We start from the raw sequence: 21406 nt of genomic DNA on the forward strand, positions 1-21406 counted from the left end.
GGACGAAAATACATCAGAGTTTTTATACCCCCTCCCGCGGCACTTATTCGGCGTGTTTGTGTGCCTCCCTATACATCCGTCTCGGCCTTTTACCCTTGCTCTGCCTAGGCCGATTCCAACACGCTCGACCACATCGATCAAGACCGTTCATAACGCAACCTTCGGCGCAATATATTTCCCATTCATGGTATGGGCAGGATCAAGATTCAAGAATAGTCAGCGGGGACAGTCAACTCAGTGTCATCACTTCGCTTCTGGCTGCACGTGGTTGGCTTTGCCCTTTTTGAGGATGGCATCAATGATATCCTGTGAGCACTTGTTTGACGTATTCACTGACGAACGCTTGGAATTGGGCACTTCGTCGGGTTCATTATGCGACTCGATAAGACTCTCCATCTTAGGCCTCAAGGAGAGGGAGGTTCTCGAAGACGATCTGTCGTCATTTGTAATGAGTTTCTCGGGTTTTGTCTCTGCGCTCTCGATCGAGGCAAGAGACGGCACCAATTCCAGCAGCCTGGACGGCAACATCGATGCGTTTTGAGGTAGCGATTTTGGCGAGGAATTCGGTCCCCAACTAGGCGAGCTTGAAGTAGGGATCCCTGGCGTAACTGCTCGTGACGGGATTGTCGAGTTGAAGGACGCCGTCGAAGCTCTGCTGAGACTCGGTGTCGTGAATGGACAGTCTCGTTCTTTCGTCAGGAAAGGATGCTCCAGTAGTTGTTTAGCAGTCCATCGTTCTTCGGGCACCCAAGTGATCATTTTCTTGGCGAAGTCAATAAACAACTCTTTCTCTTCCCCTTTCAGCCTGACGATGGAAGATTCAAACGTGTGTTCCTCGACATATTCGGGATATTTGAACTGGCCTTCCGAGTCGAAGTAGGCCGATGCCTTGGCACAACGCTTCAGGAAATCTTTAGGAGGAGGCCCCAACAGGGCCACCATTAAACCCAAGTGCCGCTCGGGATGGTAGTGGCCGGGTTTCGTATCAATCCGATCGAACAGTCCAAAATGCTCAAATAAATCCCACAACATGACTCCCAGATTCCAGATGTCGGCCGGATAGGACCACCCCGCCTGCAAGATGACTTCGGGCGCCATGAAAGCATTGGACTGAATAGGCTTCGTGTTCTTCTCGTCTCCCCACGCCGCCAGACCGATATCGGTGATTTTCGCAGACGCAATGACGGCTTCATTGGGCGGTTCTCCGAAATCACTGCAAGATGTGTAGATGACCCGTCCGTGGCTATCAGCCGCCTTCCGGGGTGCTGGATGATCTATTTGATTCTGCACAAAGTGGTCGAGGATGTTGGGGTCGCCCAGACCCATCATGATATTGTCGGCCTTCAGATCGGTGTGGACAACATGGCACTCGGAATGCATGTAGTCGAGACCCTGTAACAGAGCTGGCAGCAAGACGCGAAGTTTCCCACAGCTAAATCGTCGACCGGGAAATTTCTCCATGCACAAATCGATGGGTTCACGGAGGACATCGTACACTATGCACAAATGTTCGCCGTGCTTTCCCCTGAGCTTGAAGGTGTCGAGCATGAATCGGACATGGCTATACCCAGGATGGTTGGGATTAGCTGAGAACAACTTCTGCGCGATCTCTCGTCGGCCTTTTTGGAAGTCTTCACCGAGGGTGTTGACGTTAATCTTGATGGTGACATATTTGCGGTTGCCGGCATTCACATCACTGTCCAGTAAAGATCCACAGGTTAGACAGCCATGTCACCAAGTTCCTGGCATCAATTGGAAACTTACGCTTGTAGATCCCTGGCGAGCCAGACTGTGGCCGTCATGCCATATCCGAGTTTGACAAGGATTTCATAGCGATGGTTTAACACTTCACCCAGCTTTACGGGGTACCAGTGATCTGGGTTGTACTTGGGAAGTGTCTCTTCCTCGATCTGCTTATGGCCGGAGATCGTTTCGCCTTGAGGATGCGGCGAAGTGCCCCGCGAATGCAACAGATTATTCAGCGTCTGTTTGTTATGGCTGTGTGCCCGCTTGAGTAAGTTGGGACGCATTGTGACGGGACGGTGGAGAAGAGCAAGCGGATCAGAAATGGATCAAAGACAAAGATGCTGACACTCCGGTTCCATTGCTTTGTTGCCAGATAACGTGGATTTCAGCGAGATAAGCCGCACTGGGGTGAGCAGTGGACGTTAAATTTGAGTGAGGCTGGAGCACAGCTGAAACTTGTAGATGTAGCCCGGCAGGGCGGATGAATCGGCTAAGGCGGCGACTTCAAAATCGGACCCCGGATATCCTGGTTCCTGGTTACCTGTCCAAGGTCAGCCCAGGGTTCAGGAATGTACGACCAAGATCGTTCACGTTAGCGGCAGACGGCGGACAGAAAATCGCGATGGCGAAATCTGGGATGTGAGGGAAAAGAGGGTTCTGGAAGCAGCATGCGCCAAATGGTATAAGACAAGAACATGCACGACAGGTTTTGGGCACATGGCCCAGAGTGCATTGTTATTCGCGGCGGAGAAGGAAGCTTGATTTCTCAGGATGAGGGAGATAGAGAATGGGGGAAATCAGGATGATGGTGGGCAGTGAACCGGGCCCGATGAGTGATCGATCCTTTGAGGGTCGACGCGCGCCTCTTACGTGACCCAGCTTTTTGATCGCTCTCAGACACCGCAGGGGTAGGAGGACAAGTGCTTGTGCCGCTAGGTACGTATTGCGTGGTGGAAATTGCGTGTGCCGTGCGTCAAAAGTGCCACGCGAAACTCACCGATAGGGTAGAAGTTGGTGCTGGTGCTGGGGCTATGATGTCCGCAGGCGCTTGGAGTCGAGGGCGTTTTGTGAGTTGCTGGGCTCCGGCGAATAGAGAAGAATATCCGACTCTGGCGGTCAGAAGTCTGAACAGATGTCTGAGAAGAGGAGGGAAGTAGAGCTGAAGGGCTGAGCTCAAGGTGAAGCTGAAGGTCGAATTTGAAAAAGAGGTTTGTGGGCTGTCAAAAGTGTTTGGCCGCAGATAAACCCATCACACAAGGACCTTTGAGGACTTCCACGGGCCCTAATTAGGTACGAGCTCCTTAGTTAGTTGGAGTTGGGGCTTGGTTCAGGTAATGGTTCACGGACAACAAACTCCTAGTTGGGCAGCCTAGGTGACTGCGGTTCCCCTAGGCGCTGGATTAGTTAAAGACTGGGTACCCAACAAAAGCTCCAGGCACTCACCAGGTTCGTCCGCGGCCCACAAGTTTGTCAGCCGGCCGCTAGTCGATCTTCTCACGTGACCCACTGATGGAGGGGGAAATCTGCCAATTTTATCCCTCATGCCCAAAACAGCCCCTCAGCCTCTTCCTTCTCTGTCTCTCACTCTCACCGCGCAAATCGCCCGTTCATTGTTGACACTCCTTATGGGCACAGTTTCTCCCTTTGCCATCGCCATCGTATCGACATGCACACTCTCAGCAGTGCTGCGCCCTTCTCCACCCCCATATCATGGGTGCCATGCAGCCAAAAGCTTGTCTAATTCCTGCGCGCCTTGACAGCCCGGATCCCTCGAATTACCTTGATCTTTAGAGGATCACCCAAGATCACCCAAGATCTAAGTACATCTTAGTCACTGGCAGATCCTCACACATGAACAGATCCGCATGAACTCCCAAGCACATGGAATATTCTCGGGCATGCAGAAGGATCAGGAAACCCATCTCCTGGCCATCCACAACCTTCCCCAGACGCACGCACATGTCTGGCCCACAAGCCGACAACCTGCCGCCATATTATAGGTTCCCCTGCTGAAGACGGTGGACAAAATATCGCGCAATCACTCGTCTATTTCTTCGGTTTCATCCTGGAGTTTCTTCTCTCGACTTTCCAGACCAGAAATGACGCAAATATGCCCTGATACATCCAAGTGCCTCAAAATGTCCATCTGGTGGAAGTCATGGCTCTTGATAAGCGTGCCGTCCGCCTGCTGAGAAACTAATATTTGTCACCAGATCAATTATTAGCGGCCAGCCTCGGTCACAACAACTAATCACCAGCATAAAATAACGAACAATTTAGACAATGGCAATTAGCGTGATATGCTCGGCTCCTTTTCGCAAGAGGTTTGTGTCAACCAAGCAGCACAGGGCTTGTGGTGGGTGAATGCGATCGCGCAGGAGAGGCAAAGAGATGGTGTGCGGCAGACAATCGCAGAAGACAGAAAGATCACGGAAGAGTGGGTCATGCTCTGATAAGGACGTTACAAGTGCATTCTGGGAACGCGTGGAAAGACATGAAGGGGGAGGGGAAGCCGGAGATATGGATATAGGCAAAGTGGCCATACTCTAATGATACTGTACAAGTGCGGATGGGTGACGGAAGGTTGACCAGAATCATGCTGCGTGCGCTGGCGTATGCATGTACAGCTACAAGTAGGCAGAAAATCAAGGTCCAAGTAAACTTGTGGCCTCGCATCTCTTCAATTACAAGGACTTTTAGAGGAATAGAAGATCGAGGACATCCTTCCTCTTCCCCATCAAGCATACCTCTCTCTCTTCACCCTTCTTATACTTATCATTTGGCGGCAATGACTCTCTTTGTATCTGGAATGGACATGATCACAGATAAAAAGAAGCCCGGAACCGGCCTCGCTTAATCACTGAATGCCACACTACTCGTACTCCTACGTACACCTTCCTTCGGTCATTGGGCGCCAGACATATGTATGAGCTTGGCTGCTTCTGGGTTTCTACGACATTCCTCGTCACAAGCACAAGGATTGCACATGCACATGTGCTCGGTAGGTACACAAGGTACTATGTACAAGGACAGTTAGTTGTATGTACCTCGTACTCGTTGTAGATTAGTGGTTGGCTTCACCCCCACCACCAGGCCGGTTTTGAGTCCGAGTCCGAGTCCGAGTTTGAGGTTGAGACTGAGACCGAGACTGAGAATCCTTCGCCTCGTGATTCATCTACCTTTTCCTCGTACCTCGTACTTGTCCTCGTCCTTCTATCGAGTGATTCTCTCTGCCTTTGCTATAGCCGTACACTCCGACCATGACGAGCAAGGACACCATGACACCTCAAGCAGTGCGATTTACTCCGTCCGAACTGACCAAACACCAACATCCTTGCGCTTGTCACAAAATATCGCAGGATCCTAGCCCTATTCGCATGTGAACTTGTGTATTTGTGTACTTACTTACTAACCCAACCCAACTCAACCCACCATCCATTCAAACCGACCGGCCGACCGACCGGCCCCAACCTCAGCGAGACCGGACATCAACACCAATACCAACACCCTTTACCCCCGTACCCTCCGGCGCGGTCATGGCGCTACATATGTATATATGTGAGTGAAGTGATACATAATTACGGAGTAAAAAGCGGGTTTCTTCTCTCTTCTCATTTCTTGCTTTCCCTTCCCCTACCCTCAAAATAGGCAGTGGTTGCGAGGAAGGATCGATAAGTTTTAACATCAATCCGTCAATCCCATCCAAAAATCCCTCTCTTCGTGACGAGGTACAAGTACTTGGGTAGTATATATAAGTCACCCTTTCCACCGAATTCTCCCATCCTGGGTCATCGTGACGGCACAGCGGCTTGTGGTTCTGTCGGCTGTCTCTGTGGTCGGTGATCCCACCTACAGCCTTGCATGAAGGTTACCTATATGAATACGAGAGAGGTTCCTGCTCGTGCGCGTGCCGTACTTGGTCTGAGTTGTTAGCAAGCCGGAGGAGAGCCTTAAAGTCAGTCGCCGGACCAGAAAGCTATAAGTACAGAGAAGACAAGCAGAAGGGGGAGACAGAGTGAGAGAGGACGAGAGAGAGAACCGGCCCTTGGTTGCATCTTGACACAAGCCTTTCCGCTACCAGCGGCAGTCAGCGACAACCAGAACCAGAAGACACACCAAACCCCATCATTCCGCCCAGAAACCGGACCAGCACTCGACTCAACTCGGCTCTATACACCAATTAGAAGACACGATCCCTCCTCTCCTCTCCAAGGACTACGACCCAGTCGTGCAGTCGCGCACACCATACAGACATACAGACACACACACAGACACGGATAAGAAACGACCAGGAAGAAGAAGATGAGCCTCCTCCGCTACCTAGAATACTACCTCGCGCGCCTCTTATACTCACAAAAAGGTCGCGACACCAAACTGCTGACGCGGGCGGCCGTCTTCGCCACCGTTCCCAAAACCGTGCAGGTCACGTCGCCGACGCTGGGCCCGTCGCCGGCGCACCTCTCGGTCGAACACACGCAGTTCGGCACGTCGAGGTTCCCAGACCTGTCGTGGTCCTTGGAGGATGGCGTTGACAGTGTCAAAGAGTGGCTCCTGATCTGTGAGGACCCAGACGCGCCGCTGCCCCTCGTGCCGGTGCACGGGCTGTACTACGCCATCCCCGCGACCAAGACGACCGTCGGGCCCGACGACTTCACGCTGGCCGTCGATTCTTCCAAGACTGCGCATGCGGACGAACCCGGCGCAAAACACCTCGCCGGCGGGTTCCGGCTGGGCAAGAACCTGCGAGGCACGCTGTACTCGGGCCCGCGCCCGCCCGTCGGCCACGGCGAGCATCGGTATTTCTTCCAGTTGGTCGCCCTCAAGACCCGCCTGGACACAAAGAAGATGAAGCCCCTGGCCACCAGGGATGACGTGCTCAGAGAGATCCAGGGCAAGATCTGCGCGTGGGGAGAGTGGATCGGCATCTTTGAGCACAAGTGGTGACAATCACCAGAAAAGGGGAGACGCAAGAAGGAAATGAGAGAGAGACGTCAAATTGCAGTTTCTCGTGGTGTTGCTGGGTTCACAAACCGTGCCAGTGTTTTCCGTCGCACAATTACAGTGTTTTAATATTAGAAGAGTCTTTACCTCTCCTTGCTTCAATCCCGAAAATTCAAAGCAAAGCCGCATTCGTTTCCGCGACTGTTGCTGCGTTTGTTTCCATCATGGAAATACCCAGCCCCCAAGACATGTTTACTCATACACACTCCTCCCCTCCGTTCATATCGTGGCAATTGGACCATCGGTCCATATCGACGAGAAGACGTCGTCCGTGACAGGCCAGCCAAACTCGGTCAGCATCGGATCGTCCAGGAAGGTCGAGTAATCAGGCTTCGTTATCACCGGTACCGAGCGATCATCCGGGGCAGCCGCGTCGGATTCGTTGGCGGCTTCTGCGCCATCTGTCGTACTTAGCAATGTGACCCTAGGGGGATCCAGAAAACTTCTTACCTGTCCGAGTATCATTCAAGGGCGGCGGATAGACACCCATAAAGCCCCCAAACTCTTCCCGCCACCAGACAATACCGTCCAAGACGACGCTACCAGTTAGGCGGCTACGGATCCGCAGCGCTACCACTTCGGCTCCATTGGGTCTCTTGAACACACGACTACTGTTCCAGAGTTGGGTCAAGGCAACACCGTTGCGAGCTGGCAGGTCATCGTTCTGGACCGACATGCGTTTGTGGAGGCTGATCCCCAGGAAAAGGGCATTTTTGGCCCTCTCGACGTCGATGTATCGATTGAGAGAAGTCTTGAGCAGCCGCAAAAGTACGTGGCTGGTTATCATCAGACTGTAGAAGAAATACAGTCCCGCACCAGATAGGCAAAGCTGTCCAGATCTGTCCAAGTTGTCAAAGGATTCAATCACCTGACAGCACGACGCGCAAAGATCGTAAAGCGTAGTCGGGTCGTGAGCTGTCGGAGACTTGTACAAGTTGAAGGCTTGGATCGTGAGGGTTGCAATATGAATGTAGAGCTGGTCGAGGTCTGAAAGATAATTAATCTCAGAAAACAGATCTCAAAGGTTGGACTCACCAGAAGAGGATTCCAATGCGACACTGGAAATCTGGGCTTGAAAGAGATTCAGCAGCGTATCCAGCGACCTCTCTTGATCCGGACTCATTTTCCAGAGCCCATTTTGTGAGACGGCAATGCAGCACCTCGTGACTACATCCTGTAACTTCAATTCAAATTTTAACTTTGGTGATATTCTCTGAAAGAGTGCTCGTCGCTGTTCGACATCGTGGGGGACATCAAGCATAGGCGTCGGCGCGCTTCCCTTGGAACAACAACCCCTAGTAGGCAAACATTAGTCGGTGCAAAACCTGTGCCAGTGTCAATAAAAAGGCGTACCGCTGATAGACAAGAGTGCAGTATCCCCAAGTCTCGGCGCGAATCTTCAGCTCGTCTTCGGTAAGTTTGACCGGGATTTTGCTGAACTCGTGACTTGCGACTGGCACATGTAATCCGATTTGCATGGCCATGTGTAGCACGGCAGCAGAGAGCGGATAGGTCATGTCGTGTCCGTTGCCAGCTTTCGGGAATGGCCAATATAGGATGAGTAGCAAGGCTTGCACGACGGGCAGCGTGACAGGCGCATTGAGCGACATCAATGCCATAGCTTTGATCTTGGACGGGAGAACAGAGATCAGTGTCGGGTTTCTCGAATAGGTCCGGCATGCGACACCAACAATCGCCCAGAAAAGCAATGGACAGAGGTTGTAATATCCATTCGGCGTCATGTTGGAATCGAGAACAGGAACCAGGCCGGCGTAGTCTCGAAAATACCTATAAAATGCTTAGAGGATGATCTGAAACCCCACTCAACACACCTACAGCTGGAACATGGCGTCAATATCTTTGGAGTCCACAGTGTGCCCTTCCAGAGACCGCGGTAAGGTGCCTGTAGGTTGAAAGTCATGAGCGAGACTTTCCGGAGTCTGTAGTGATTCAGCGGCCGCTTGAGAGAAGGATCGAAACGAGACTGGGGCAATGGCTGCGTCTCTAAAGAAAGGGGCGACTGAAGCAAGACGACTTTCGGACTCGGCATTAGCAGTTCGCAAGTCGTTGACAGCGGCCCAAGACGACTGTGGCAGAGACACCGGCGGTTCGGCCTGGTGGCTGGACGATCTCAGGCGCTCTTGGAGCTCATCCGTCCGATGCTCAAGTTCAGACAATCTCCTATGGATACACGCTCGATCAGCACAGGTTTAATGTCAATAGGAGAGGGGGAAAATCGTGCATACTTGCGCTTGTGTTCTCGTCTGAACGGCTCAGAGATGATGCATTGTCTGTTCATCTTCCGGCATCTCGTACAGGGTTGGTCGGGATCGAGGTATGCATCGCAACGGGCCTTTCAAGCCAGACGGCAATGAATTAATCGCAGCGCACACCAATGACACGCATCATAAGCCATACCTTCTGCTGCCGACATTCTGTGCATGCTCTCTTGACTACTTTCCCGTCGGTCCTGTTCGGTGCGTTAGAGGAGCTTCTCGTAGGCGAGGGCGCGCGTGCCGGATCGGGCTTACGGGGTAGTGTCAACTTCGTTCATTTTACGCGTCGTCTTCAACACTCGGACATTGAAATTCTCTGTCTGGTCGCCGTGATAAGTAAGATAGATATCACACACAGGACAAGACACGAATGGCGACACCGAGGAGATGTAAGAAGTTGAGACGGAGGACGAGACTTCCGGACGATCGAAGGTTCCCTTGGCCGAGGATGTTTGGAACGGGGGGGGCGCAAGCGGTGCAGGGGGCGCATGAGGCGCGCAAGGGGGAAACAAAGGGCTTTGGGCCAAGTGCCAATAATGGCTGACGAACAGCTCAAAGGCCGGACCATGCCGGGTAAATGCGCCGAAGCTCCGGGATTGCAGGACACGTGCATCCGCCCCAGTCCGAATAAATATACGGAGAGAGTCCAGGCTGGCCAGGGTACGAGGTGCATAATATACAAACCACATATATCCGTCAAGGTAATACAGCCTCGTCGGACTTGCAGGACGCGAGCTGCCACATATCCCAGATGCCGTTCATCGTGCAATCTTCACGTCACAACGTCAATTTCCTATCAAACCTGCACATGGCCTCGACCGGGTCATTCCGAGACCTTAACCGCCCACGTTCGCTCATAGAAACAGTACATGCAAAGTATACAATACATGATTAAATGCAAAAAAAAATGAAGTCAGTATGCATCATGCCGACCGAGAAATCATGGCCGTCTCCCAACTCAACTTCCACTCGCGTTCCAGTTTGCTGTGTAACAGGAATTTCTTCAGCTGCCTTCGTACGCCATCCCACCCCAGTGCTGGGTCTCCCAGGGTCATCAGTTTGGTCATCACCTCCATCTGTAAGGAATGCAACTGTCCTCGCCGTGCTGCATTCGCTGTGACCACGGCAAGCCATTCCCATAACTCTCTGTCCCACGTCTCCTCAAAGACCCAGGACCGCAGCACGTCTCCAAGCTCTTCGACAATGCGACGATATCCTGAGCAACGGCAAGTCCAGCCCAAGAGGTTTGCATGGTAGATAAATACCGTTTTGCAAATTGCCGTTTCTATTTTGCGCTCTGCTGCCGAGATTCGACATAACCTCATGACTTGGGCACTTTGTAGGCGTGGATCAAAGCTCACTAGGAAGGCTTGATCTTCCTCCGATAGGACATCAGATCCTGCTTCTCGATCGATGAGCTTGGTCCAACGATCGGTGTTTGCGAGAATGGTAATCGTATCATAGGACAAATGACCATCCCCGGCCACAAATTGGAATCCCATGGGCAGTGCGTCAATGATTTTAGTTATTGTTGGTGAAAACGGTTGGCCCGGGTATTGTAACCGGATTCCATCAGATGCAGGGTCCTGTAGGGCGATGCGGTTGCCGAATATAAGCAAAGCGTTGGATTCAGCCCTGTGGAGACTGGTCAGATCTCGTTTGTGTTCGGAAAGTGGTTCGTCCGCGCAACATACCAGGATACGAAGGACCACAGAGAACCACCGAATGCGTTCAGAATGCTTGGGGCAGCTGCCTTAACCATCTTCCTGAGACCATTCAAGTGCGCTTCGTAGGCATCGACATCCAAAAACACGTTCTGCACTGGTTAACAAGGTCATGTCAAGTGAGACAGGCAATCCTTACATCAATAATCATGAGGAAGACTGTTGCAAGAATAACGGCCTCGTCAACACACCCCGAATTCAACTTGTTCCGAATGCCATTAAGCGCTTGGCCCTTGTGCTGGAGTGACCAGTTACACATCCTTGTTTGGAAGTTTTGACCCGCTGCCTTGAAACTCAGGCAAAGCGCCACAGTCGCTTCGAACAGCTCTACATTCTGTAGGGCAAACGGGAACGTGTCCCGGATTAGAGGGTTGTCCTTTGTCTGGTATCTGAGGCCAGGCCTTTGCGAGGGTGCCCAGTTGTGGATATCTGAACTCCATTAGCAAGAGTTTGTGGAAGCAGGTCAGGGCAGAGAATACAGTGATCCATGGCTGCGACAACTTCGTCGCCCTGACGGACTGGTACAGAGTCAAAGGGGTCAAATAACTGCGAAGTCGGCTGTCGGGCAAGTCTGGCAAAATTGGTGGGCACTCCGTCAAGTACTCCTCGTTTGCTATCATTCGTTGAGGCTGTTCCTGACCGACGCCGCCACTTCTGATTTCCTGGTGTAGATTCTGGAACTGAGCCGGACTGTGCGGTTGGTGTGTATTTCTGCTCCGACTTGAGATCGATGTCTGCATTGGGCACGGGCCCGCTAGTAAGAACCGAATCTGGGGATGGGCCATAGATCCATTTGAAATTCTCATCAGATTTCTCCGGCTCCTGTTTAACGATCGCTCCAGTGTCGACCGGGTCCTTAGATGAGGATCCGCCATCACTGCTTTTGTCGCTTCCTCTGTGCGGCGAATCCCCCGGTTTGGCTGACGGAATGGCTTTCTTGCGCCAATATGCCACTCGGGCGGCGTGCGCTCGAGCTTCAGAGTGTTGGAGTTCCTGCAGGCGGCGTTTGTTGGGCTTTGCATGATCTTTGAAGGTTGATTGATTATAATTGACCAGAGTCGGCATGGCGCGGCTAATGCTATTTGTCAATGTTCATTCTGATAGGGGGCTAATATCTCGAAGTGAGCGCTTTTCGCCCCACGGATTGGTGCAAGGAGGTCAACCGGCACCCTCAGTCCAGAAGCAGCAACCCGAATATTGTGGTGGTTTAATCGGAGGACAGATGAAGGCCGTTTCGGGGTAATCCTGAGGCTTTCGGATTGATGACCAGCAGTCGAACCAACTCCAAACTCCTGGTCGCAAGAGTGCGAAAGATTCGTAGGGGCGGTAAATCGGAAGAGATAACTCTATTAGCAAGCGAGGCGCAGTCGATCTAGCAGGTCTAGAGCAGATTGAAAATCCGGATTTCGTGGGAACGACGAGAGCGGCGGTCGAGGGTCCACGTTGACGCTGCGACACATCTGTATCGAGTCTCCGGTGGCAAGAGTGGTAATTGTCGCCAAAGGCTGATGATCCTTTACACATACAAGTTCATCCCAGTCATATAGTGTAGCGGCCGACGATACCGACACTTGCGACACATGCGGGAGCAGTTCGATCCACTATAATCGAATCAAGGTTCTGAGAAACTCAGGTGAGAGCGCAATGGTGCGTCCGCAGCCTCGGCATCGTTATCTTGTTTTAGTTGCCCGCTACTCTCTGCCAACAATGAGCCCAAGTGGTCTCGCAGACAGAGCGCTGCTAGATGCCCAAACGACTTGTCCTTGTGCCTGTCGACTGGCGAAGATCGTGACAGGGCTGCAAAGGCTTAAGTACCGCTGATCATCATCTCTTGGTTCAGGTCAAGAATTGAGGAATCAGGTATATGTTCTTCAGGTCGCCGTGATCTGATATGATTCGAGAGACGGGTGCAATGGTCCGGCAAGCGACTGTTCCTCGGCAGTATGAGTATATCAAGGTATCAGAGCAACAGGGCAAGGTGAAGGGGAGAAAGATTTCATGGGAGGTTACAGGTTCTGGATGGTGCGGACTGCGGACCGCGAGGGGGCCAAGGGTCTTATCGATAAGGCTGGTCGGTGCCTACTAACACCGACTGCGAACTTTTTTTTTCATGTCGAGGCACTCGCGGCGCACTCAATGTCTATTGAGCGCCGCATTTCACACAGCAAACGATCAATGTCTTTCAAGACTGACAATGCAGAATAACGAGATGACATAGATTCTGCGACACCAACACTTTCCCCAATAATGGATATCCACCGGTGCCGCTTTGTGCAGTATCCTCCACAGCCGATCAACGCTCTCGCATTTTCTCATTCCCCCAACCCCAAGCAAAAAGCGCCTACCGATTTGCGTCTAGCCCTAGGTCGAAACAACGGCGACGTTGAAATATGGAACCCCAAAGACGGTCTCTGGGTACAGGAAACAATTCTAAGAGGTAGGAAAGACACCACGATCGAACAGCTTGTGTGGACCCAGGAGTTGGTATTGGATGAGCCGCACAATTCTGGCGCTCCGAAGACTTCACGGGGCCCTCTACGGCTTTTTAGTACCGGCGGGTCGACCTCGGTGACGGAATGGGATCTCAATACAGGCGCTCCCAGAAGCAAAGCGGAAGGAAATTTTGGAGATATTTGGTGCTTTGCAGCACAACCTCAGCTTGAAGGTGCTACAAGTCCGGATGACCTCCAAGGCGGCGCAGGTGCACAGTTGCTCGCAGCTGGGTGTTCAGATGGGACAATCATTCTCTTCTCTACCGAAGACGACGACCTGCGCTACCTCCGACCCCTAGCACAACCTCCGGTCAAGAAACCTAAAGTCCTGAGTCTGGTATGGCGCGACCGTAACACTGTGGTGGCTGGTTATGAAGACAGCACGATCCGTGTCATCGACATCACGAGCAGAAGAATCATGAGGAATATGAGCCTGGGAAAGCCAACCGAAGGCAACAACTCGGTGGTGTGGACTGTCAAATGCCTCCCTGATGGGAGCATCGTCTCTGGCGACTCGTCCGGTGAATTGAAAATATGGGATTCTAAAAACTACTCTCTGGTGCAACGGCTAAAGAGCCACAAAGCCGATATACTCGACATTGCTACGAGCGCCTCTGGGGACATGATTTTTTCAGTTGGTGTCGATCGGAGGACTGTGACCTACAAGTTGGTCCCTCTTCACCCAGGAAGTCAGAAGTCGAGGTGGGCCGAGGTATCACACAAACGTTTCCATCAGCACGATGTCAAATGCGCAGCCACATTTGAGAGTAAGGAGTTGAGCATTCTGGTGTCAGGAGGCATGGATGCCCGGCCTGTTGTGGTGCCAATACGCCGTTTACAGACCGAGTATCATCGCTCTCTTCCCCACCTCCCTCAGCGATCACAGATTTCAGCGTCCAACACTTCAAGAATGTTCATTTCCTGGTGGGATCGCGAGATTGTGGTATATCATGTGCGAAAGTTCGCAACTCTACCAATGGCTGATGCAGGCTCTGACGGAGCCATGGAATCATGTTATGACACACTCACAAAGCTTGTCGTACAGGATGACGAGAGCATCCAAGATGCGCAGATATCTCGAGATGGACGACTGGTCGCTGCCGCTACCATCAACAGCGTCAAGATGTTTCAATTGCGAAAGACCCAAGTCTCAGCCAGACCATGCCTGCGAACCCGACAAATTGAACTACCGTCTTCCATTGCCCGCTTAGGGGCTCGGAGAATAGGCTTCTCGCCTGATGGCAAGTGGTTGTACTGTGTCCGAAAAGATAACGCTGTGGTTATGGTGAAGATCATTTCTTCCGACGATCCAAAAGGGCAGCCCACCGTCCACGACAAAATCGTGAAGCTCTACCGGCAAGCCCGAAAGACTACACAGACGGCACTGGGGAATTATCTTCAAACCATCAAACAAGTCGCATTCTCCAGTGACAGCCGCGTGCTCGCTGTGGGAGACCTATCAGGTGCTATCGACGTCTGGGTGCTTGAAGGTCACGAAGATGCCCTATTCATTGACGATGCGGCAACAGAATCATCTAGCGACTCTGCTGGGTCCTCCAACTCCTCTACAACATCAGACGACGAAGATGACGACTCAAGTTGCCCCATCATCCACGGCCAGAAATGGATCCGCAATCCGTCTGGTTCCAGCCTGCCACAACTTGACTCGTCCATCCTTGTGCTGACATTTCGACCCTCAAATACCATGGCTAAGCCCGCAAGCTCAAGCACGCATGACAATCGCGGTCTACACGCGACCCGCCACAACCCACACCCTGTCAGCCATGAACTCCCTGACGAAGCCAACACAAAACTCATTGCCATCAGTTCAAAGCACCAAATCGTGGAGTTTGATATTTTCACTGCCAAGCTAAGCGACTGGTCGCGACGGAATCCCTCGAAGTTTCTGCCACACGACTTCACCAAAATCAAAGACCGGGTCATAGGGTGCTTCTGGGATTGCAACGATAGAGCGAGAAGAGGGAAAAGGCTGTGGCTATATGGGTCGACCTGGATATTCATGTTTGATGTGTCCAGGGACCTACTGAGAGACCACCCAAATGGAGCAACAGGTGGAGTTGGGGCAGGCGACGTGGAGAAGATTGGACGATTGGGTCGATATGAAGTGGTAGAGCCAATCTTCAAACGAAGCCATGCCAATGAAAAAGGACAACAGCTGCTCCAGGCTGCTGGCAACGGACAGCGAGAACGAGAAGGCGACAAAAGAAGCAGGAAACGCAAACGCAACACGGGAGCTGGAGACGACATCCGGCTCTCTGAGCGCGGGGGGGGAATTGGACCTGAAGTGCGCAAGTTCAAGGCCGCGTCGGGTGACGATGCGGAAGTGGTTGACCTCGATAATGATAACGTCGGAGATGAGATGGACCTGGACAATGAGCTGGATGAGGATGAAAGAGAAGACGACGCTCTCGTCCTGATGAGACGAGGCGAAGGTACAATACCTGGGGCGGTAGAGGACGCGGCCACGGATGAGCAGGCCACAGGATCAGTGTCCAAGCAGTGGGCACCTCGGATGTACTGGTACACGTTTGAGTATCATGCAATCCTAGGGATAGAGGTTATTGGTCCTGCGGCGCCCTCTCAGTCGACCGACGACGGCGATGCGACCGAACTGGCCACAACAGAAGGAACCAAGGCAGAGGATGTGCGCAATAATACCAGCACCAGCACCAGCACCGGCGACAACATCGAGGTCGTCATCGTCGAGCGGCCCATGTATGATGTTGAGCTAGGCCCTCGCTTCGACGGCGGGCAGGAGTGGGAAGTATGACACTGATAGTCCGTTCCAGATAGCCGGGCTGTCGTCACACAACTAGCAATCCATGCTCCCTCCATGCATCCATATCCATCTCAGGATCCAGTACGATCTTATCTGTATGCGTTGGTGTATACATAGATCGAACAACACGAGTGTCGGACATACTTGAATAGTCAATCTGATCACAATCAAGACAGAGGAAAAGAGTAGACGCAGGAAGATGTTCCTCCCCCTGTTGAGTGTACTATACTCTTTAGGTACTCGGTACTTGGTACATCTATGCATCCATACATCCATGCTTACAGACTTCCTTCTGACCGAGTCCTTCCTTGCCTACCGAGTCCCTGGTACCTACTGCACAGTAGAAACAAGTAGTGTTCAAAGTACAAAGTACAACAAATATAAAGATAGGCACGAGGGCACGAGCTTGCGAGGGTACGGAAGGACGGGGTAATTTCACCCAGAGGGCCTGGCACCCTGGACAAAGGTGGCATATCTGAAACGGCCAGCCAGATAAAGATAGAAGACTACCCCCGTCTAAATATGGTGTCTGTCCCCTGCTGTTACTGTGTTTATTGAAGAAGACTGTGCGGGATGTACGTGTGCGGGTTCGGCGGCGGCGATCGGCGGCGAGGCTGTGCAGGGTGGGAGCTGGGCCTAATGTTATATTAACATGCTATTTTATTCTACTTGTACCTACCGCGTACCTCCGTACTATTCTATTCCTCCCCTCTACGCTATGGTCATCCTTCCCGTCAATCCTTCAATCCATGCCCAAGGCTGGCCCTGGCTCTTACTCTTCCTCCCCCCTTCTTTCTCTGTACCTCGCCACATCTCTGCGAGGACACCAGTCGAGCTGTATAGCTGCATCCAACCATTAGCCTCGCAAGCAAGCTACGGTTTCATATCCTCGCTTCGGTACCTCACAACCTCACCACCTCACTACCTCGCACCACCATGTACTGAGTACTGTACCTCCCGACATAATACCGTAGACTCATTACTGGCAGACTGGTTCGCTCGCTTGATTGACACCATGCGATGTCCGATCCCCCTCAAGCTACGACCTCGAGGACAGAAAAGCACGAGTCATACCGAGTAGGACAAGTAGTCGATTTCACATTACACCCCCACGAGAGAACTCGCTTGGAGGCTTTCAAAAGCCCGCATCGTGCCTTCTGTACCTAGGTACCTATGTACTCGGCACATACAATACAAGTACAGGTAGGGGCAATTGGTATGAGTATAGGTACGAGGGAAGAGGTACAAGTCCACGGACCGGGAAACATTAGTTGGCGACTATATTGTATATGCGTCCTCCTCCTCCTCCTCCTACCTACCTACCTACCTACCTACCTACCTACCTGACGTGCCTCCGATAGTATTCTCCTGAGCAAATGCTCTCTCCTTACCTCCCTGTCACCACAATTATTCCACCGCACTGCGCTGTGCTATGTTTACGTTGGTACCTAGATAGGCAGCTACACAGCAAATACCAGACATCCATGGATCCAACCCCCAATCGAGACCCTTCTCCGTATTACAAGTCCCGTTGCCCCCCAGCTCCTAGTTACTAACTCCTAGCTCGTAGCGTCCAAGCACCATCTCGCTCGTAGCTAGCCAGCTAGCCAAACGGACATCTTCCCATCGCCGATTGACTACCTAGGGCAAGAAAAATACCCCAGACAGGTAGGTACCTACATAGTTTGCCGGCACAAGAAAACCCACCGCGCCTCGGAGTTCTACCGCCACCACTGGCTGGCTGGCTGGTGTTGGGGATTACGACGCCTTTGTCCGATGCTTCATTAGTGGGTACCTACGAGGTACTGAGTAGACATGGTACAGTAGGTATTAACTGTGGAGTCTGCAAACACGTACCTACGAGCTACTACTACTACTACTACTACTACTACTACTACTACTACTACTACTACTACTACTACTACTACTCCTTTGTCGGGAGGATCTGGGCCATTAGGCCTGAAGGCTTAGCTGTGCATCCTCCTACCAAATACAATCCCAGTATCATATTACAGTAAAAGGATAGAGCAGTAGAAATTCTTTCGACTTGGAAATGGAGTACATTCCTGATTGAGTCTATCTCTACCTCGTACACATGACAATTAGACATGTAGAACGACACTCTGATTTCGCTGGACTCGTACGCCTGGTAGCTTCTTGCTCAAAACAACTGCTGAACATCTTTTCCAAGCCTGTGGTCATTAATGTTCCTCAAACAACACACTCGACCCTGCGATGCAATTCCTCCCAAACACGCATATGCTGCCATAACTCTTGCTCATGTAGCACGTGACACCATCGAACCCAGTCACACTATAAAGGCGCAATGCCTCTTGCCTGTAACAAAGTACATTCCCGTCCAACACTGACACCTGAAAATGTCGAAAGCCTCCCCCTCGGTCATCGTTTTCCGTCCATGTGAAATGCAGTATTGACTTTCCCAGCGCCTCGAAACCGTGCATGCATATTGAGACTGTTAGTATCCCCCGGATAGTGTAAAAATGGTATCATTAGATCAAGCATAACGACGTTATCGTGCCATAGGAATGACAAAGGAAATTGGAAGAGGGCATCGGAATGTCGACGTGCCCTTTCAAGTAGCATCAAATTCTCCAGGTGCTACCGTTGGCCTGACTGGTCCATCTGTTGCTGAGACCATTGGACCTCTTGTGGTCTGTCGACCGGATGCTTCACTTCGTCGGGTCGTTCGCCGTTGACATGGCCGGGTATTGAGTTGATCATGTCGCTGGCCAAGGATTGGGCCACATAGCTACGAAGCTCCCGCTCCTCTCTTTCGTCCTCGCGCATCAACTGGTTCCTAACGTGCTTGTCCATGTTCTCCCGTCGAATTTTGCGGATCTCGTGCATGATCCAAAGCAATACCTCTTCGGAGCAGCGAGTTCGAGGAAGGTGGTAACGGGAATTGCGCACATATCGACGGGTGACATCGGTGGCTCCATCATTGGAGAAGGCGATACAGTAGGCAATCTTGCGATTCCAGCCTAGAGAGTGACTGCGTTAGAACAAAACGTCTGGACAAGTTGGGCAGTGGGGAGCTCACCTTCAGTATATACCCTAGGGTTATCCCACATCTCCTCACAAGGGTCAACATGGATCCACCTCCGTTGATGCTCGCTATACACCTCGGTCCAGACGTGGTCTTCACTGTTCCACACCCATCGTACTCGAGCTCCCGCAGCACGACACAACATGCTGAAACAGTTGGCGAACTCTCCAGCCCGTCCGCGTCGAGTCTCAAGCAAGGTCCAGACCTCTGAGTACCGCGGAAACCTTTCAAAGGCCTGGCACCCAGGACTCGTACACTGGTACAGTTCGGTCCTCGTAGCTCCACGGGCCACTTCGTCGGGCGTGGTGGGCGTCTGACCTCGGGCTATTGTAGCACCATGACATCGTGTGCAGGCAGGATTGTTTACGAATGTGAAAAACGATCGCTTGAACCACCTAAAAGACCCAAGTTAGAATCCAGCCAACCACTCCAAGTCTGAAAAACGTACCTAAGAAGCGACCTGATGACACAGTCCTGGTAACCCCATTCTGGTTTGACATTGTCACCTTTGGAGGCAGCGAGGGCCTTCAGCAGGTTATGCTCCTCTTCCGCCTCGGCGTATATTCGATCAATTGGGACGTGGGTTAACGCCTCGTCTAAAAGGCCGGGGTTTTCATATTTGACGGGGGTCATGGACAAGGTCAGGAGGAGATTTCTGAACTTGAGCGACGGGCCATCTTGGGGAGGAGACGGCACGATAGGATAACTGCGAAACGAGGTATATGTGGGTGGTTGGTGTTGCGACGAGCGAGAACTGGGAGCGATGGAAGGTGGTGCGGAGTTCGGAGGGTGTGCGGTGTGTGATGAGGCAGGAGGTGCGAGATGGGGAGAAGCAGAACGAGGAGTCCTGGCTTGTTCCTCAAGTTCGTTTAACCTCCTCGTGCGTAGCAACTGCTCGAATTGTTTGGAGAGATCGGCGGCATTGAAGTCGAACTCATCGTCGAGGATGCGCGGCCGCGCGTTCCCCGCCATGGCTGCAGGGCAACTCGATGGATTGCAGTCTATGAGCCGACGACAAGGTGAAAAGGCTTGAGGCAGGAGAGGTGTGAGACTCAGGAATGAAGAGTTAAGAGCCCAGCAGGAGAGGATTGTGAGCGTCAACCTGATCAGATCAGAGAAGAGTGTTGGTGACAAACTGGCGCAGTCGCCGAGCACAGCCCGAGTCAAGTTGCCTCGCCACAGTCGGGAAAACGCAAATGGAGTTTCAGGTATAGCCCAGAAAGGGTAACACCAGGGCGAGGAGGAGAATTGAAAAATTATTGACACGGTCTAAAAGGCAAGACGGCGAGGTGCAATGTATTGTAGTGGTGGAAGAGATAGAGGAGGGGGCGACAGTGAGTATGAGAGTGTGAATTGCGTGGTGGTCAGGTCAGTTCCAGCAGTTGAGAGTGGTACGTGGACATGGACGTGGACGAAGATTGCGTGAGCCTTTCCCCAAGCAATTCCTTAGAGGGCCTTGGGAGAGCAGCGAGATGCGAGCCACACACCCAGAATCCAGAATCCACACACGCACTCTCGAGTCGCACTTGCGTGTGCGTGCTTTGGAGGTAGCGGTGGGCACCCGGGGGAGGAGATCGCAAGCGGACGTGCAAGGTCGACGTGGACAAGAATGACCCAGGCAAGTAAAAAAGGAGCCACTCAGTGCAACTCTAGCACTGGCAAGCTTTGGTAGGCTCTGGATTGGCCCCCCGAAGGGAACAAGTCGAGCTTCCAAGGCCAATTCTGGGGGATTCGGGCTGCTGCTTCTGGGAGGCTGACGACGACACCAACTGCGCCGCGCGTCCCCCTGGCACCGAACAAGCAGGAACAGCCCCCCTGATGCGCCGCCCCTCAGTGGCCAATGGCAATCCCCGTTACCTGGTGGTCGGTATGACGGCCTCCGTCCAATGAATCGCTGCTTGGCACTCGAGAAACTCCGTAATTAGGGGACACAAGGACTCCCCCCCGTCAACTTCGCCAGTCACTCTTCCACCTGGCAGTTCAAGCAGTTTGCTTCTTCGTTTATTTTATCGAGGACAAGCACGTGCCGACAAAGACCACATCCCACTACGCCAAACAAGGAGAATGGGTCCCCAAAAAGGCAGAAAAGAAGAGATGGGATGAGGAGGCACACACCAACGATCAATTGCATTGCTCCAGTACCGAGTAGGATGAACACGCATCTACCGGGTACCTCTTCTCATCATCACCTTTTTTTGCCCTCTCCTACTCGGTACATACCCTCATCCCGGCTCCCTCCTTGTCCTCTCTCCGTCGCACTCCGTACATTGCCCGATCATCAGGGATGCAGACAAGTCATG

General features: G+C 52.3%; 6 protein-coding genes across 6 annotated transcripts; 2 read left to right on the forward strand and 4 right to left on the reverse strand.

Annotated features, from left to right (window-relative positions):
* Positions 1–243: 243 nt before the first annotated feature.
* On the reverse strand, positions 244–2030 carry Z517_03705 (uncharacterized protein; the record flags this gene model as incomplete). The annotated part of the gene is made up of 2 exons (XM_013432809.1): positions 244–1696; positions 1765–2030. The coding sequence occupies 2 exons, from the start codon at positions 2028–2030 to the stop codon at positions 244–246; spliced, it is 1719 nt and encodes a 572-aa protein (XP_013288263.1).
* A 4018-nt stretch (positions 2031–6048) lies between these two features.
* On the forward strand, positions 6049–6690 carry Z517_03706 (uncharacterized protein; the record flags this gene model as incomplete). Its single annotated transcript, XM_013432810.1, has 1 exon — positions 6049–6690. The coding sequence occupies one exon, from the start codon at positions 6049–6051 to the stop codon at positions 6688–6690; it is 642 nt and encodes a 213-aa protein (XP_013288264.1).
* A 276-nt stretch (positions 6691–6966) lies between these two features.
* Positions 6967–9046, reverse strand: Z517_03707 (uncharacterized protein; the record flags this gene model as incomplete). Its single annotated transcript, XM_013432811.1, has 6 exons — positions 6967–7148; positions 7198–7734; positions 7783–8042; positions 8101–8535; positions 8584–8928; positions 8994–9046. The coding sequence occupies 6 exons, from the start codon at positions 9044–9046 to the stop codon at positions 6967–6969; spliced, it is 1812 nt and encodes a 603-aa protein (XP_013288265.1).
* Positions 9047–9946: 900 nt separating this feature from the next.
* Z517_03708 (uncharacterized protein) lies at positions 9947–11812 on the reverse strand (the record flags this gene model as incomplete). Its single annotated transcript, XM_013432812.1, has 4 exons — positions 9947–10658; positions 10718–10839; positions 10887–11176; positions 11227–11812. The coding sequence occupies 4 exons, from the start codon at positions 11810–11812 to the stop codon at positions 9947–9949; spliced, it is 1710 nt and encodes a 569-aa protein (XP_013288266.1).
* A 1182-nt stretch (positions 11813–12994) lies between these two features.
* Positions 12995–16030, forward strand: Z517_03709 (uncharacterized protein; the record flags this gene model as incomplete). Its single annotated transcript, XM_013432813.1, has 1 exon — positions 12995–16030. The coding sequence occupies one exon, from the start codon at positions 12995–12997 to the stop codon at positions 16028–16030; it is 3036 nt and encodes a 1011-aa protein (XP_013288267.1).
* A 2628-nt stretch (positions 16031–18658) lies between these two features.
* Z517_03710 (uncharacterized protein) lies at positions 18659–20078 on the reverse strand (the record flags this gene model as incomplete). Its single annotated transcript, XM_013432814.1, has 3 exons — positions 18659–19041; positions 19101–19501; positions 19555–20078. The coding sequence occupies 3 exons, from the start codon at positions 20076–20078 to the stop codon at positions 18659–18661; spliced, it is 1308 nt and encodes a 435-aa protein (XP_013288268.1).
* Positions 20079–21406: the final 1328 nt, after the last annotated feature.

Source organism: Fonsecaea pedrosoi, assembly GCF_000835455.1.
Source record: "Fonsecaea pedrosoi CBS 271.37 unplaced genomic scaffold supercont1.2, whole genome shotgun sequence".
NCBI lineage: Eukaryota > Fungi > Ascomycota > Eurotiomycetes > Chaetothyriales > Herpotrichiellaceae > Fonsecaea > Fonsecaea pedrosoi.